Source organism: Telopea speciosissima, chromosome 6, assembly GCF_018873765.1.
Source record: "Telopea speciosissima isolate NSW1024214 ecotype Mountain lineage chromosome 6, Tspe_v1, whole genome shotgun sequence".
Lineage (NCBI taxonomy): Eukaryota > Viridiplantae > Streptophyta > Magnoliopsida > Proteales > Proteaceae > Telopea > Telopea speciosissima.
This window is the reverse complement of record NC_057921.1, coordinates 3,895,012-3,914,411: the sequence shown is the minus strand read 5'-3', so window position 1 is coordinate 3,914,411 and position 19,400 is coordinate 3,895,012. Positions and strand designations below refer to the sequence as shown.

The 19,400-nt window shown below is 42.2% G+C and overlaps 1 protein-coding gene across 4 annotated transcripts in view; it reads right to left on the bottom strand.

Moving 5' to 3' along the window:
- Positions 1-4,275: 4,275 nt before the first annotated feature.
- Positions 4,276-19,400, bottom strand: part of LOC122665247 (SPX and EXS domain-containing protein 1-like) — a 117,813-nt gene continuing 102,688 nt past the window's right edge. For all 4 annotated transcript variants that reach the window (XM_043861341.1, XM_043861340.1, XM_043861342.1 and 1 more), the window contains 3 exons: positions 5,362-5,527; positions 4,738-4,807; positions 4,276-4,653 (listed from right to left, as the gene is read on the bottom strand). In XM_043861341.1, coding sequence (XP_043717276.1) covers positions 4,396-4,653; positions 4,738-4,807; positions 5,362-5,527 — 494 coding nt within the window. In that variant the 3' untranslated portion in view covers positions 4,276-4,395. The remainder of the gene's footprint in view (positions 4,654-4,737; positions 4,808-5,361; positions 5,528-19,400) is intronic.

Genomic DNA, 19,400 nt, shown 5'->3' with positions numbered 1-19,400 from the left:
AGTAATGATTGCATAATCATTAATTATTTTTTTTTATTAAAACAATCCAACAACCTAACCTGATCATTAAATAGATCTGGTTTTGAAGGCTCGCAAGAGCAAGGGGTCACGACCGAGGCTTGCGACATGCGACCATAAGACGTGCAACAGCAGAGCGCAGGCGCGTACAAGAAATAAAGGCCAGGAGGGTCGACAAGCAGACGCAAGGGGCCAGCATGCGCGGCAGCCAACTGCGGTGCACGCGCATTGCCATGGGTATGCACCGCCGTTAGTTGCGGACTAAAAGAAACTTCATAAAAAAAAAAAATTTCAAATCAAAAGCGAACAATCAACCAATAACTCTGATGGCTTTGTTAGAACACATAAACCAAATCCAAATAAACTCGGGTTTAGATCATACCTGAATATGTGCGGAAACATAGCGGAAGAAGGATCAAAAGTCAAATTTTTGATTATGAGCACATGAACGAATCTCCACAATCACGATAGGCTTCTTCACAGAGAACTCCACACCACAAATCTCTGGGAAGAGATGGAATCCCACAAAGAACACAAACACTTGGAGAGCAGAGAGAGATAGAAAATTGATTGACTAATAGCCTAGTCTTAGGGTTAGGGAGATTATCTATTTATAACCTAAAACCCTAAAACTCCCTTCCCCTTGTAGACTCCCTCTAGGAATCGTCCAAGAGAAAGAGGGGGGAGAGAGCCAGCCACTTGAGTGGCTGACTCTCTCCCATGCTTGTGGGTTAGACTGGCTTGCCCCATGTGGGCGGCCTGGACCGGGCCTCAGGCCCATATTCGATTAACAGAAACACAAAGATAACTAATTATACTTAAATTATGGTTTAGATAATTGAGACAAATCTATGAAAGTTAAATTGTAGGAAATTCATTAAATGAGTGATGAATTGTGTTTGAGATTTTGTGTGATCAAATGTTTATTGAAAATAAAATAAGCACCCCTGTACAACGATCAATAAGTCTAAAGCTACCCAAAAACATATAAAATAAGTTCCATATATAGGTTGTGCTTTCATCCAAAACCTGGTTATCTATGATAGAGCGAGATAATGGGGGGCAGTTCTTCCGTCGTTTTTATGGGTTTTGAACCAATGTTGTGGCAAAAATAAGCATAATTATTGATGGTATCAGCTATAGCCGAGGAAAATGATCCCTCTGGTGCAATCCTTTAGGGAGACTTCAGAAAATTCTTGTTGAATGAAGATTACCATACCTATCTAGAGAGTAGTGAAGCCGCCAATTTCTTATGTTAAAATAAATTATACAGATCATTTGCCAGAATGGCCTCAGAGATTGGTTTCTCTAAATAAAATTATTTTTTTAAATACTTGGTCCAGATAAGAGTGTTTACATGCATACTACAAGTAAGATTTTTCTCCTCCATCCTTTTTCTATAATTTGGGATAATTTTGTTATAGAGTGCACAAGGCAAGGTTTATGTACCCCATTTTGGATGTAACTTTTATTTTATATATAAGTAGAGATGAGAAGGAAACTTCCTTCACCCCTTGACTGCTCTTGAGCAGCTTGTACTCTGAATTAGGGCTGCCTTAGGGCTTTCTTAGGCATGGCTAATTAATTCTGAATGTAATGTGGTCTATGTATAAGGGCAACCTCCCTTGCATTGCTAATTGAAAGAATAACCAGAAGACATGACCAAGGCTCTAGAGAATATTCTAGATTAAAAATTTTCACCACTATATACAATTCACTACATTGCACTACACCTTTTAACCTAATCAAATTGGTACAAGGATGGAGGGTTCAGAGCAAAAGCTGGAGCATTTTAATAGCCTGGACCATAAAAAGAAAAGCTGTATGAAACAGATGAAAAATACCAATTAGGAGTTTTGGTAAACATATATAAATGGTAAATTCACCACAATTTGAGCCAAGAAACTGCAATTGAACAAATGTATAATACAATGCTTTAGGTTAAGGCCTCAAAGATAGTCTCACAAACAACTCTCAAGAAAGGGAGAGAGAAACTTAAGAGGAAGGAAGCTTAAAGTTTTTTAGTGAGTGAAAATTAAAAACATATGAGGGGGAAACAGGATCACAGAGGACAAATTCCATTTATTGGGGAAGGTATGTGGGACCTTGAAATTCTATTTTGGTGCAAGGAGATCTTTGTAAATTTCTTCCGACTTATTATTCTGTAACATCTCGACTGTTTTCCAATTTCTAAAGTATTGTGACCTTCATCTACTTGAACTTCAACCTTCTTTTTTTTTTTTCCCCCAATTCTCCATTCTGATTTTTATTGTTCTTGTATGCATCAATTGTTTGTTTGGTGTCGAAATGTCATTATAGCTCCTGTCCTCTTTATTTGATTATTGGAATTGGTTTATTAAAGCTTTCGGTTGGGTGTTTGATTTTTGCTGGTTAGTATATTTAAAATTCACAAATTTACAGCCTACCAATACATGTGATTCACTTAATGATATCCATAGTACAATACTACAAGAAGAAAAGAAAAATAATTTTCATATTCTGTTACAAGTCATTCTTTGAATTAGACGGACTGCATTGTCTAATCCCTGTATCATCTTCTAATGTAGGAACTTAAACAACTCAACAATGAGCTACGTTACAATGTCATCTTCAACGTCTCTACTACCGAAGGTCTTCTGGGTTCAAGCCTTGGAGTGGTTGTCCTTTCTGTGATTCTCCATTGTTTCTTCAATGCACCACAAGATAAGATACTCTGGGATGTGGATCATCAGGAACTTCTCAATGCTCATCTCAACTCCACCCCACATTGTTTTCTCCTCTTGTTTTCGATTTTGTTAGGAGCTCTGATCTTATAAACCTGTGACATTAGAGCTTGGAGGGAAGTCGACATTGACCAGGCTGTTGAGCTTGCACACTTTGCTCTGTTCTTTAATCAGGTTTGTTCGATCGAGAGTTTTGCCAAAAAAAATTAGATTCTTATGATGATGGAATCGTAAATTGATGTTGTGCTGGGTTTGTGATTGGTTTCTTAATTTGTACATGAATGTGTATATGATTAGTTCGTAGATAAAGCAAAGTCAAGTGCTATGAAATATACAGGTGTAAAAAGGTCCTCAGGAAACTTCTCTCTCTCTCTCTCTCTCTCTCTCTCTCACACACACACACACACACAAAAATAAACCTGCTGAAAAACTCGTTCCTCTGTGATAACTTATTTGTTCATCTATTCAACTCAATTAACAACGAAGCCCTGTTATGACTGTAACTGATCTGCATTCTGCATTCCTATAATTAGCCCGTATATCTTTTAGTATTACTGCTTTGATCAACATTTTCAGATGGATTCAGAGGACTTTGAGAAGATCTACATAAGATCTGGCATTGAAAGTGAGGCAAACTCTTGAAGATGAAGGTCAAAGACTGGGTAACAAAGGCTACTTTATAGTTTAGACTGGGGAGACCACTTGGAACCATGGGTTGGTAAGACTGTTTATACGCAAGGAAACAAATTTCATTTAAAAAACCAAGTTCTTTAGTTCGAGAACAATGTGGGGTGGAGAAATTTCAAGCTCATATATGTTACGAACTCCAAGTAATTATACTCACATTGTTTCTTTTTATACTCACAGTGTTTCTTTTTTTTTAACTTTTATTTTGTCACATGTAATTGCACACAAATACACGTGTATTTGCACGTGCGAGTTTACTAGTATATATATATATATATATTCAACCCTGGATTTTAATGTTCGGTCTCTACTTTATAGAGCTTTATTGCAACATTTTTGGTTATTTAAGAACTCTGTGTGTTCTTATCAAACAAACAAAAAAAACAGAACTGTCATTTTTTAACATAGATAGGATCACTTGGGGCCACCCGCTTGAGAGGAAACTCCATGGTGAACATGGGGGGGGGGGGGGGGGGCAGTATCTCCCGGTTCGTGTGTTGCTAGGTCATGCACAAGCCTTGGGAGAATTAGTCGGCCAAAAGGGCAAACACCTCCAATTCCAAAAAAATAATAATAAATAAATAAATAAAAGTATGAACATATTTTTGTTTTTTTTTTTTGTGTAATTGGGAGCTTTTATATATATTCTACTTTTTAGGGGGAAGGGGAGGCGGGGGGGGGGAATAGGGAGAGGATAAGGTACGAGCCAAGAGACTCAAACTCGAGACCTCCTAGTGAACATGGGCATGAAGCGCACCACGGCTCACCAACTGCACCAAGCAGCGTTGGTGTATGAAGATATTTTCTTTCAAAAACTTATAACAAGTGTACTGAAAAAAATAATAATAATAATAAAATTTTGAAGATTCAATTGAAATTGGCAATCAAAATGGCCAAAATATTGAGTCAGTAACAAAAATGAATTTAATATGATGCTACTCTGGGGCACAATAGCCGTGAGGTTTGTTTATACAGTGTGGTTAGTGGAGCCAAGTAATTTTTCTTCCTCCTTTGGGATATCACTCATTGAGAGTTCCATGTTTGTCTTCATCATCATCTTATTCCACTCATTCTCTACACGGAAAAAGATCCATTGGAAACGACGAAGAATCTCCAAGGCCATGATTGTGAATACAGTCATGTAATTATGGCGGAGATGAGCAGAGAGCTTGTATGTCCAGGTACAACGGAGAATCAAATTGCTTCCAATAGCCCAAAAGTAAATCTGCAACCCCATATCCATAGACATTTATAATATAACCCAAAACCAGAACATGGTAATTTTACAGGTGGATCCACAAAACCTTACCCATGAACGTCCATATAACAGACTTGAGCAGATATGTGGCTTGCTAAACTTGAAAATCCGAGAGAAACCACTGCCAAAAGAAATTTGATGAGGTGTGCTTTAAGAAATTATAGCGAATATTCAAGTTTTACAGAAGTTTCAGTTAAAAGCTACATAATAATGACATGGACACCAACACAGTACCCCACTAATACTAAAGGCTCTAATTTACATTTCTTTAATAATATATTAGTTATCAAATGTCAAACCTTATTTTTAAAATGAATGCAATATTATACTGCTATAATGTAGGTCATTGTTCAGATTGGATCCTGCCTTTCTCTTCATCCCATACAAGAGAGAGAGAGAGGGTTCAATATCCAGGTTGTCCACTTGGAAGATCTCCCAGGTCAGAAACCAGACTGAGGGTTACTGTAGTCCTACTTTAGACTTTGTCTGTACCATTACTGATCATTGAATAAATTCCCATTACTAAATTCAGGTTGTGACATAGGATATCTCCAAGGTAATATCTAGCAGGAAATTAACAAAACATCTTACACTGTTGAACTGTGTCCAACATGAAAAATATTTTATTGTAAAAAGTAACATTTAATAATGGGGGTAAAAGAACATTCTGCATACCTCAGGTCCCAATCCCGGGTCACATCCCAGTAAAATGAATATAATGAGTTAATGACACTTGAGAGAAGCCATAGGGGGCGATAAATGTTAGTCCATCTATCAGGGAAGACATGATATTTAAGAGCTGAAAGAAAAATCACAGGTACTGCCGTCGAATATTTTAAAGCTGAAAACCAAATAAAACTCGAGTCACAAGAAAAAAAGACTAACATAATAAAGGATGAACATGGGAACAAAAAATCAACTAAGGACAGAGGATATTCACAACAATGAAGGCAGAAAAAGCTAAAACAGCAGCCATTCATTGGCAAATAAATGCTTAGGCCAGATGAGGAGCTAAATATTTGAAATCAATGCATTTGTTGCAGTAAGCATGAACGTTTATTAAAATAGAACTGGAAAAAAAAAAGAATAGGAGAAGTGGATAAAACAAGGAAAAAATCATAACTAGCATCTTGACATGAGAATACCTAGAATTCTAAACACAAATATTTTATGCTTACTCAAAACAATGAAGGAAACATCTGCAAAGGCCACGTATCTTCTTCTGAACCTATTAGTTTTACTTACTCCATGTTCACTTTATCATCATGGCAATCGGTGTCAACACAATTTGCTTTCATGAAATTCAATAAGAAAAAGCATATGAGTTGATGAGATATAAATTTTTATGAAATGAATGAGTGAAATATGATTTGGTTAAAAATCTTAGAAAAAATACAAAAAATCTCCAATCCTTATTAACATAAGACCAAAGCTATCTAAACTGTTTCTCAGGCATTTTTGACGTGCTCAACAGTGAAAGTATTGTCTTTCTCCAGGGCATCATATTTGATCTGGAATGGAACATGGTCTTCTGTGTCATTGGCTGGATATGTAGCATGTTAGCAAGATAGTGGAAGGTTAAAGGTACTCATCTTCCTTTAAGAAAACCTTATAAATTTCTTGTTTACTTACTTCCTAAATTCCTGAGAAGTAGGAAGGTACTCATATTTCCTAATAGTGGAAGGTTAAAGGTACTCATCTTCCTTTAAGAAAACTTTTGAGAACCGTGGGATTGGAATAATTTCTCTTTACTTTAGGGATTTATGTGTTTTATTATTTTTCCCTATTTGGCTAGTTTGCCCTTAGGCTGTAACTCTCATTATAAATAAAGTGGACCTCTGTCATTAATGACAAGTCATATTATTCTCTCAACTCTGATTCTGAACTTGGTATCAAAGCCGAAAACCCTAAGATATCTTCCTCATTTTTTCATTGTTCTACTCCACCACCGCCTACGCCTCTCGTTGGAGGCCGTAGCCTCCTCGTTTAGCATGGTAGACGATCACCGCACCATGCAGTCTTGATTTTTCATTCTACTCATCACCGCGCATTCCACCGCCTTGTCCACCAGCCTTCCTTGCTGGTAGTTTTTCACTGCACCATTGACCGCCGCTCTTAGTTGCGACCCACGTCGCCACTCCACCTCACCAGCCCTCTTTGCCGGTGCCGCTGCAACAACCAATCGCCTTGTTTCTGTCCGCTGCGACCCACATCCCCGCTCCACCTTGCCGGCACCCTTTTCCGGTGCTGCAGCGACAACTAGTCGCCACGCCACTGTCCACCGCGACTCACAAGTTGTCGCGCCTCATCAGTCGGCTCTTCTCTACTGGTGCTGCCACCGCCGCGATCCACCAGTCGCTGCCCTCTCTCCACCGACCTTCTCTCTTGGCCGGTGCTGCTGTCGCAACCCCTGGTCATCGTGCCCTCTCTCTGCCGGTGCTACAACTGTGATTCAGGTCGTCGTGCCCTCTCTTCGCCGGCACTCTCTCTCTGTGCCAGTGCTGCCAGCGCGACCCGCAGGTCGTTGTACCCATCTCAGCCAGCCCTCTCCTTGCCCGACGCCGTCACTGCCACGACTCACCAATCGTCGTGCTCCTCTCTGCCAGTCTCTCATCTACCAGCCTCTCTCGCTGCACTTGGTCCATCCGGCGTTACCGCCCCGCTGCTTCTTTTCAGTTGTAGGGTGATCTCCCTACCTTGTTACCATGGCTGATGAGAACACAAGTGTCACATCCACAGGTACCTCTCTATTGCCACCTCTTGGGCATTTTGGTACCTCCACTGGGCATTCAAATACTCTCAAACCTGGCCCCATAAAGTGAATGGCCAGAATTATCTCACATGGTCCCGTGCCTGTCTTCTCACCCTTCGAGGATATAATTATGCTGGAATTGTTACAAGAGATACCTCAAAGCCTACAGATCCTACTGCTGCTGCTACACGGTCCTCCAATGATGCTTTAGTAATGTCCTTTCTGATTAATTCCATGGAACCTTCTATTAGTCTCAGCTTTGTTCTCTTTAACTCCGCCAAAGACCTATGGGATTATGCCCAGATCTATGAGATTCGACGACAGGTTCGCAACACTTCTCAGAAGGAGCTGCCTCTCACTACCTATTACACTACCCTGACTACACTTTGGCAGAGCAATTGGACTACTATCATCCTGTTCCCATGGTTCACTCTGAGGATGCTAGTAGCCTGGTACTTTCCAAAAAGAGAGGGAGATGGAACGTGTGTATGATTTTCTGACAGGTCTCAATCCAAAGTATGACCAAGTTCGAGTGCAAATATTTGGGCGTGAGACATTCCCTACTCTCCTCCAAGCTTACAACCCGGTTCAGTCTGAGGAACATCACCGAACTGTTATGATGCCCACCACTGTTCCAATCAGGTCTACTTTGCTTACCACGCCACCTGCATCTCTCCCCACGGATTCCTTGAAGGCTCCTACACGAGAACCTATGAAATGTGATTATTGTACTCGGCCCCGTCATACAAGGGAAACTTGTTGGAAGCTCTATGGGCATCCCAAGGAAGGATGCAACCCTAAACCGGCCAATACTCGATCCCAGGCTCATCTCTCGGAAGTATCAAACATAGGCCCTACTCCTCTTGCCACGACACCTTTTTCTGTGGATCAAAGGCTGCTATCCAAAAATTGATGACACAATTGACTACTAGTTCTTCTTCTTCTTCTTCTTCTCCTGTTTCTGACCTTGCCCAGTCAAGTAATTTCCATGTCTCCTTTATGAGTCCTCTTTGGTTAATTGACTCTGGTGGTATTGAACATATGACTAGTGACTCCACGGTTTTCCATACCTATTCCCCTTGTTCTGGTTGGGATAAGGTACATGTTGTTGATGGGTCTGTGTCATACATCTCGGGTAAAGGTTCTGTTTCTTGTGGTTCCCACCTTCCTCTTTCCTCAATTTTGCATGTCCCAAAGTTATGTGCCAATCTTTTATCTATTTATCATTTAACCAGTTAATTAAATTGTTTTGTTCACTTTTTTCTACCTATTACTTGTTTCAGGATCTGGTGACGGGTGGAACGATTGGGTATGGTCGGGTCCGTGATGGTTTCTATTACTTGGAGTCTCGAGCAGTTGTCCCGACGCCATCTTCTGCTCACACTCTTTGTTCTGATGGTGCTTTGATAAAGCTTCTTTAATGGCATCGCCGTTTGGTACATCTTTCATTTCATATTTTACGTTTTATGTTTCTTGATTTAATTAAGATTTTTGTGGTTTGGAACAATTGAATTGTGATGTGTGTGAATTTGCTAAATACACGGAAACTCTTACCCCATTACTAATGGTAAAAGTGATGTGCCTTTTTCAATTATTCATTCTGATATATGAGGTCCCTCTAGGACCGTTGATCGCAATGGTATTCATTGGTTCATTATTTTTATTTATAATTGCACACACTTCACATGGGTTTATCTTCTCCATCACAAATCTGATGCTTTTTCTTGTGTTCAATCTTTTCATACCATGCTTCACACTCAATTTAATGCTACTGTTAGAGTGCTTCGTAGTGATAGCAGTACGGAATATGTTGACCATGTTTTTCAAGACTATCTCTCCTCCCATGGCATACTTTCCCAAACTTTTGTGTCAAGACACCAAAACAAAATAGCATCCCTGAAAAGAAGAATCGTCATCTCTTGGATGTGACCCGTGCTTTAATGTTCACCATTGGTGTTCCCAAGATCTACTGGGGAGATGCTGTTCTTACTACTGCCTATCTCATCAATAGGGTTCCCTCTAGTGTCCTTAACTTTAAGACACCTCTCTCCTTTCTTTCGGGTACTACTATTGCCTCTTCCTTTCCTCCCAAAATATTTGGATGTGTTTGGTTCGCACAAAATTCCTCTCCTTCTTGGTCCAAGTTGGATCCCTGTGCTCTTAGGTGTGTTTTCCTTGGTTACTCGGCTACTCAAAAAGGTTACAAATGTTATCACCCTCCTTCCCGCCGCCTCTCTATGTCACCATGGATGTCATCTTTCATGAATCTGAATCTTATTTCACGACACCTCTTCAGGGGAGAGTTTCGAGGAAGAGTTGGTTACAGGTTCTACTGCCCCTAGAGTTGTTGATAATAATTTTCCGGTGATTGTTCGAGAAATTTCTGGTCAGGGGCAGCCTACAATTGACAAAAACGACAACACAGATGAGAATATTACTGCCCCTTTGGACATTAGAACCTACACTCGGGATAGATCATAGAAACAGAGTACCATGAACAACCCACCATTACCTAGTGTGGTGTCTCCATCAGATTCGCCCTCATTGTCAGGTAACAGTTCTCCTACTTCTGATAATTTACCTGATCTTGTTGACCCTTCGCATGATGACCGCCCTATTGCTATCAGGAAAGGTGTTCATTTCTGCACACAACATCTCATTTCTCATTTTGTCTCTTATGATCTTTATCAGCCTCCTATGGGCCTTTGTCTCCTCTTTGTCTTTTGTGTTTATCCCACAGGATTGGAAAGTCGTCGTTAAAGATCCAAAGTGGAAGGCTTCCATGGTAGAGGAAATGCAGGCATTGGACAAAAATGGTACTTGGCAACTTGTCCTTGCCCTGAGGGGAAGAAATTGGTTGGATGCAAATGGGTGTTCACAGTTAAGTAGAGTGCGAATGGCACTGTTGAAAGATAGAAGGCACGTCTAGTTGCAAAGGGCTTCACTGAAACCTATGAGATCAACTATCAAGAAACCTTTGCTCCCATAGCAAAGATGAACTCAGTGAGGGCATTACTGTCTTGTGCTAGAAATTTGGATTGGGATCTCCAACAATTAGATGTCAAGAATGCATTCTTGAATGGGGATCTTGAAGAAAAAGTCCATATGGACCCACCTCCTGGTTTTTCTTTTCCCTTTGTTGTTGGCCATGTTTGCAAGCTAAAGAAGTCCATGTATGGTCTCAAGCAATCGCCCAAGGCCTGGTTTGGTCGGTTCTTAAAAGCTATGCAGAAATTTGGTATAGACAGAGTCAGGCTGATCACACCTTGTTTGTGAAAAGAAATGGTTCCCAGATTACAGCCCCCATCGTGTATGTAGACGATATCATAATTACCGGGAATAGTAATGATGAAATTCCCCATCTTAAATCCCTACTTGCAAAAGAGTTTGAAACTAAAGATTTGGGATCTCTTCGGTACTTCCTTGGTATCGAAGTTACCAGGTCGGACAAAGGAATTTTTATCTCCCAACGGAAATGTCTTAGACCTTCTGCAAGAAACTAGCATGTTAGGCTGTAAGCCTACAGATTCTCCCATTAAGGTCAATCATCAGTTATGCAGGGACATGGGTGACCCGGTTAACAGAGAACATTACCAACAACTTGTGGAACGATTGATTTACCTATCCCATATCATACTAGATATTGCCTATGCTGTGGGCATCGTCAGTAGATTTCTCCATTATCCTTCATCAAAGAAAAGCTTGAACAGGGAGTCGTCTGCTTTCCTTTTGCCAGTTTTGTTAACCAATTAGCTGATGTCTATACTAAGGGTATTACAACCGTGCCCAAACCCATACGAATTCGAACTTGTGTGTAACTGCGGCAGCCGTGTGACACCGGTGACCTTCTGGATTTTTGGTACGTGTTCCAAACCATAATGCATTTACCACACATGGCATGTAAACATGTTGCCAATATCGCACCTAGGGCCCCACACAGAGCCCTCTTGCATTCGACCTTGGATAGCAGCACATTGGACCTCAAAATTGCTGTCCAAGCAGTTGAGGTCGATCAGACACCATCGACCTGTGGTGCTAAAAAATGGATTATAGACCTTGTGGGCCGAACCTTAAGGTGGGTCTCAACCCCTTACGACCTTGTAAAGTATGGCTGCCCACCATGTCAATCACACCCTTGTGATGCTTGGTAGTGGGCCCACTTACCCATACATGGGGTTTAAAGTGATTTAAGTTTAGGAAATTGCCTGTCTGTCAAACGGGCCTCAATAAACTCAAGTCTATAAATAGACTTGTGTTTCTAAATGATTCACTTCACATTCTCAGTCAAAAATGTGGGAAGGAGAGAAAGAAGAGAAGAAAGGAAGAAAAGAAGAAGAAAGGGAAGGAAAGAGCTAGGGCACCCCCCTTGGATTCTACCTCTATGCTTGTGTTCTTCTTCATTTCCTTACATGCTTGACCTAGGATTTTAGATTTCCTTTTGGATTAGAGGCCTAGGGCTACTCTTGTGGCCACTTCTATGTGCTCCCTTAGAAGTTCAACCTTCTATGCACATCTCCCATCCCAAAACCAAGCATGCTCACTACCCAATGGTAAGAATGACCCAAGCTTAGTGTTCTAGACCCTAACCGATGGTCCCTTCATGCTCCCAAATTTTTGGAATGGGTTTTCTATGTATTTACAACCCTTTGACGGTGGAGTACATGCTGTCCACCTTCCCTTTGATATCAAATGGGATTTTGGGGCCAAACTTCGGGTTTCCAAGTATGAAATCATTTTCCCATGAGTTGGGGTTATTCATTGAGGTATTTATGTCCAAATAGGTGTGTAGGTGATGTACCTCAGGCCCCATGAAGCCCCCTTCAACCTAGACCCAAGAATGACCAAGGCCTTACTGAACACAGCACGGATGCCTGACCGGTCGATCGAGCGGCTAATAAGGCATGATCGACCTATGGCTGTATTTGGGTAGTTTTTCCCAATTTCTTTGGGGACTCTTATACCACTCAGTGACACTTAACTAAACTAATATTATACACATGTAATAGGTCTTAACAAAGGTCCCGGTGAGGTCGAATCGAAGGTGCACGCTCGAGTGCATCGAATTACCTACGTACCGAAGGTGAGTGATTGGATCCTCGACTTAATTTACGGAGTGTTTGGTTATGCGATGTGTGTGAGCATTCATGCATAATGATTGATGCATGTTTGACATAGATGCGAATACTATAATTATTTTTAATAATCCTCACTATGCTTGATAGTTTAGGTTAGTTATCTTAAGGATTGCTGCTATATGTATGTATGTGTTGCTAGAAGTTAGGATCTCTTGAATTATGTTTATTGTGATGAATGAGATGGTGATGTGTTATCGGATCCCAGTGCCGAAGGGAATGCTGGACTTGAGATTTCCATCTTTTAAGTAAGACACATGCATATAGACTAGGCCTTGGAATCGGGGTACGGTGTGGCCGACAGTAATTCCGGTACTATAGCCGCCGTGCTAGTTGCTGTATTTTTATTTGATATATTGTTGCATTAGATATAATTGTTGCATAAGGACGGGAAACATGTTGCGGTAAGACCGAGGGGATAGCTGGTACCGTATTCGCCATACTACTGGTATGTGGGTGTGTATGCCAGCAGAGACGGGTGGATAGTGTGGGTGAAGGGGATTCCGGTACTATGATCCCAGCCTCTGGTATATGCATCCGCATGCACCATCATCCATGTAGATGCATGCTGGTTAGGATGATATATGACCATGTACTTTGAACTCTTGCTGATAGCGGTCTAGGTGTCGGACAACCCACGAGATAGGCCCGATGATGATTAGCCAGGGTATTCTATTCATGGTACGATGAGAGTTTTTTCAGAAGCAGACTGGGTTCGGGTTCCGACCGTATTTCGGGACTGAACGCCCGGACGGGGTTGTTCGGGTTTGCGGTCAACTCATGTCGGAGTCTGGAGCCGCAGGCTTCTATTCGCAACTCGGGTTTGATATCATTGGGCTCCGCCATTTTCGGGACCAAGGATGCTACCTATGGTGTTGCAATAGTACTTTACCCAAACTTAGACATGTTGCTAGGTGGATAATAAAATGAACACATTCATGCATCATGTGATTGCATTCATGGATTATATGCATGTGCTTGCATGTTCAGACCGATCATTGGGCTTAGTGAAGCTCATACCACGTGCTTACCCCCTTTTAGATGGTGATGTAGGTGTACCAGAGTTGGCGAGCTCAGATCCTCCCTACCCCTATATTGATGGTCTCGATATTTGGAGTGCTCCTGAGGAGGAGCATGGTCTGGGCTGCAAGTGTGATGATTGTGCCTACGAGGCATGTTGATTGAGTGCATGGCCCTTCTTTTTCATACATGGATGTTTTATCTTGTTTTTGCCATTGATGTATGTATATATATATATATATATATATATATATATATATTTGTGGAATAATGTTATGTCATGACTCATGATATACAATTGGATGTAAGCATTTGGGATAACACACACACAGTTATATGATATAACAATTAGATTTCTTTCTATTGATTTTATAGTTTTAATCTATCTTCCGCTGCTCTGATTCCAATTGTTTTGATTATGGATTGTGAGTGCTAGCCACTGCATATGCGATCCTAGTAGGTTGTTGGGATGTAGGTGTACATCCCAGTTACACTGCCTAGCCTTAGGGAGTGGGGTGTGAGTGTGGTATCAGAGCAAGATGCTCTGTCCTAACTCACAGTCTGGCGGACTATTGACTTACTCTGTATTAGGATCGAACCAATAAAAGCTTTATCAACAAACACAAACAATTGTAAATAAATTAGGAGCCAATGAATAAAACTAAACCTTGTTGCATTGATGATAAACAATACTTTACAACCAACATAGTTCGGACTTTCTTTCACAACAACTAAGACAGTAGAGTAACACCTTCAACACTACAGTAGAAACACAGAAAAGTACATAAGACAAGAAAATAAATTTCTAAGAAACCTAAACACGTCCTAGGCTATCTGCCGGTCACTGTTGCTCTGTTGTTGGTGGTGGTGATGGTGGAGCCAAGGTCTTCAAACATCCTCGATGCTATTGATCCGACCACTCATAGCATCAATCTTCCCCTCCATCCAGGCAAGTCGCCCATCCATCTTGTTAAACCCTAATCCTATAGCCTAGACGAGATTCTCAAGACACCGGGTATTGGTAAGTGGTGGTGGTGGTACAGTAGAAGAAGTCCCAGAACCATGAGTAGGTGGGGCAGGGATACCCTGTGCCCCAATGTCCTGATCATCCTCATCATTATTAGGCCAGACACCCTGATTTTTCTCTTCTTCCTCGACTTGGTCTTGGTTGACGCCCAACTTGGCAATCAAACCACATTACCTGCGAACAACCTCATCTTTCTCATTATCAGTCCCCTCTACGTTACTCAACCCCACACGTGTGAGGTATGGCATAATCAAAAGGCGCAGAGCCTTGTCCTCCCTCAACCTCACCCTCACAATCCACCCCAAAGTAGTCAAAGACCTTAGTAGACATCCTCCCATATGGTAAGTTACCATCCCTTGGATGGTCACCTCTGTACACCATATTCTTCATCAGCAGTTATGGTAGGTTGAGAGGATGGCCTATGTAGATGCAAAAAGTGACATACACAGCCAACATTGAAATTTGGGACCAATGGACTCCCTTAGGAACAATATTGAGCTGTACAATCCGGCTCAATACTCTAGGCATGGGCCTGTAGTCCGTCTCATTAATCTCACCTACAACTCCATTGGTGAGAGTCCGAAATATCTCATCATACATGGTTGGATGGACGAATTGGTAGGTCTTCGTCCTAGGTGGGTTGAAGATAAAGTCTCCTGCGGATGAGACACCCAAAATGTGAGCCAACTCTTCCATATCGAAGGAGATATTCCTGCCCTTCACACGACTGGTCATGTAAAGGCCTTCTGCACCTTCCCTTCTCAATGTGAGTTTGCAGTAGACATGGCCGACCAAGTTTGGGTAGCAAGGTCTAGGAGGTCGTATAATGCCTAGCCAACCCATCGCCGCAAACCTTTCCTCCACCTTGAAATTGGTGAAGTCGTTGGTGAACACGAATCGCCCATTTTCCACTTTCTTTCCGCATAACGGTATCAATTTTGTTCATCCTCGGCGGAACGGAAATGGAACTCGTCAAAGGGCAGCACTTGGCGAGCATGGCATGGAGGCATGATGTTTATAACCGAAATTGAAAAGAGAAAGGTACATTACATGAAGAACTTGAAGAAATCCCAAACATGGAGAACCTAGGGTTTGAAAATTTGGGAAAAATCACAAGAAATGGGTTTGGGAGGAGAAACCATACCTTTTTGCGTGGATGCTCCCTATCCTCTGCAAACCAACCTCTAATTTGTGAAATGAAGAAATGAGCCACAGCTCAAATATAAATTTTGGATGCTGCACCGGTCAACCCCTTTGAAGTGGTCCCATCAACCGCAGCGGCACTTCTGCAGGATCAACCGCAGCATCTGAGGTCGATCAAGCAGCATCAACCGCACCATCAACCTCAGGGTGCAATTTTGCCCAGTTTTGAGCACTTGATTCGTTCATTCATGTGTACAATACATGGACATTTTTACCCTCCCAAATACACTAAAGTAGTGGCAAATACACATGTAATTTCTTGTTTAAGGTTGGGATTGAGTCTCCAAAATTTCAACCTTGTGATGTTAGCAACTGTCGGGCCAAATTGCTGAAATTTTGAAATGGGTTGATTCTTTGCGATGATCATGCTCATATGAATAGTCATGCATGCTCTACACTCTTATCATGCATGATGCACAAATGAATGCATGTCACTCATAACTAAAAGTACATGTATTCATGCTTATGTGATTCCTTCCCCAGGAATCAAGAATGGTTTTGACCTGTAACCAAGCTACTGGAGACCCGCCATCCCAAAATAGGGAGGCAGCCGGGACCTCCGATCATACTATGCCTGCGGCCCAACCCTCCCTTGCTGCTCATGATGTCACCACCATGGTTGGTGATATAATGAGAGGTTTCCAACAACAGCAAAACATGTACATGGAGGATATGCGGGCTTCCATGAGGGAGTAACAACAAGAATTTATGGCTCATGTGAACTCTCAGTTCCAAGCTCCGGGACAAGCACAACTTGCGCCAGCTACACCTTCTACACCTGTGGCACCAGTGATACCCGAAACACTGCCAGGCCAGTTGCCAATGCCAACACCTGTTTCGACCGACGTGTCTAAAACTTATGGAAAGTTTCTAAAAGCTTCGACTTCTCATTTTCTTTGGGCTCACACGGGATTCACTATATCCAGTAAAGTGGGGCCCGTGAAATGGAGAAGGCATTCACCGTACTACGGTGTACTGATGAGCACAAGCTCATATGTGCTAGCTACCAGCTCCAGGGTGAGGCGGATGCTTGGTGGAGCGCCACACAGCCCATATTGACTGCCACTTACCTTGAGCTCACATGGGAGCATTTTAAGGAGGCCTTCTTTGGGAATTACTTCCCTGAGAGTTTCAGAGACCAAAAAGAAGTAGAGTTCATGGAACTGACAAAGGGATCCAAGTCTGTGTTAGACTATCAACAGCGATTTGAGGACTTGTTCTATTTTGCCCCGGCACACTTGAGAGTGGACTGTGAGAAGGCGAAGAAGTTTGAGAAGGGGATAAGGCCCGGGATCAGCACTCATCTAGTATGCCATCAACTACAGACCTACTCCAAGGTTGTCCAGTTGGCAAAGTCTATGGAAGACAGACAGAGGGACAGCTATGTAGCTTTGCATGGATCGGGAAAGAGACCTAAGGCATCATAAAAAGCTAAGGGACCCAACAAGTTCCAAAGGGGACCTTAGTATGGAATGCCACCGGCACAGTTCAAAAGGCTGGAACCAACTCAGCCAGTTCAGACAGCCCAACCAGCTCGTTCTACTCACTCAGTCGATAGCTGCATCAGTCTGTTGCACCAGCCATCCGTTGCTACTCATGCAACCAGTATGGGCACATCTCCAGAAATTGCCCACAGAAGAAGCCGAATGCACCTTACCGTCTACCTCCGAGAGCACAGCAGTCTCCACAGCAAGCCATGCCATACAGCCTCACCCAGGCAACCGAGTACCTAGACAAGTCTTCGCAGTGACTAATGCTGAGGCAGAGAGTGCACTGGGCATCGTGACAGGTATCTTTCCTATCTCACCAATGATTGTTCGTGCTGCATTTGTATTCCCATGCATGCATAGCATTAACTTTTGTCAGGTACTCTTCATATATCTCTTGTACCCACGCATGTATTGTTTGATTCTGGAGCATCTCATTCGTTCATATCTCCCACATTCACTAAGAAGATAAGCATCCCTCCAAAGAAGCTAGCCTCAGGCTTAGCAGTTAGTACCCCAACTGGAGGTGTTATGGGATTGGATATCGTCTATGAGACTTGTCCGATACAAGTCTGTGGCCGTGACACTATAGCACAACTTATTGAGCTCAGCATGACTGATTTCGACGTCATATTGGGTATGGATTGGTTGTCAGCCTACAGGGCAAATGTGTTGTGTGTGGAGAGACAAATAGTGTTTCAACCAAGGGGAGAAGAAGAGTTCCTCGTCATAGGCGATAAGTTGAAGAAATCAAGGAAGTTGGTCATATCCGCCCTTCAGGCAAAGAAGTTGATGGATCAAGGTTGCCAGTGCTACTTAGCCTCTGTGATGGACATTGAAGCCAAAGTGAGGCCATTGACAGAGTTGAACATAGTAAGGGACTTCCCGGGCATGTTTCCAGATGACTTGACAGAGTTGCCACCCGATAGGGAAATGGAGTTTGTGATTGACCTACTCCCAGGAGCAGCACCTGTATTAAAGGCACCATACAGGATGGCGCTATTAGAATTAAAGGAGTTGTAGACCCAGCTGCAAGACTTATTAAGAAGAGTTTTATCCGACCAAGTGTGTCTCCGTGGGGAGCACCGGTCCTCTTCGTTAAGAAGGACGACAATATGAGGATGTGTATTGACTATCAGGAGCTTAATAAGCTAACCATCAAAAACCGGAACTCATTGCCAAGGATAGATGATTTATTCGATCAGTTGCAAGGCCCAAAGCTTTTCTCCAAAAATTGATTTGAGATCGGGCTACCATCATCTCAAGATCAAGGAGAGTGATATAAGTAAGACGACCTTCAGATCTCGATATGGACACTACGAGTTCTTGGTTAGCCTCGGTCTTTATGGAACTGATGAATAAAGTGTTCTAGGATGTTTTAGACAAGTTTGTCATTGTTTACATTGATGATATCTTAATCTACTCCAAAAGTAAAGAAGAGCATGTCGAACACCTTAAAATGGTATTGTGAAGACTGAGGGAAAAGAAGTTGTACGCCAAGCTCAGCAAGTGCGAGTTTTGGCTTCCTCAAGTGGCTTTTCTGGGACACATAGTTTCAAAAAGAGGTATTGAAGTAGACCCTGGCAAGGTAAAAGCAGTACTTGAATGGGAAGCGCCAAAGAATGTTGGCGAGATCCGTAGTTTACTGGGATTAGCTGGATACTACCGGAGGTTTATTGAGAACTTCTCATGCATCTCAGCCCCAATGACCTGGTTGACAAGGAAAGGTGTTAAATTCGAGTGGTCTACAGAGTGTGAAAAGAGCTTCCAGGAATTGAAGTGGAGATTGAGCACAGCCCCAGTTTTGACTCTTCTGTCCGGCACAAGAGGAATGACAGTATATAGTGATGCATAGAAGTTGGAAGTCGGCTGTGTGTTGATGCAAAATGACAAGATAGTCGCCTACGCCTCTAGGCAACAGAAGGACTATGAAAAGAACTACCCCACCCATGAACTTGAGTTGGCGGCGGTAGTATTTACATTGGAGATTTGGTGCCACTACTTATATGGCGAGAAGGGTGAGATATACAATAACCACAAAAGCCTGAAGTACTTCTTTACTCAGAAGGAATTGAATATGAGGCAGAGAAGGT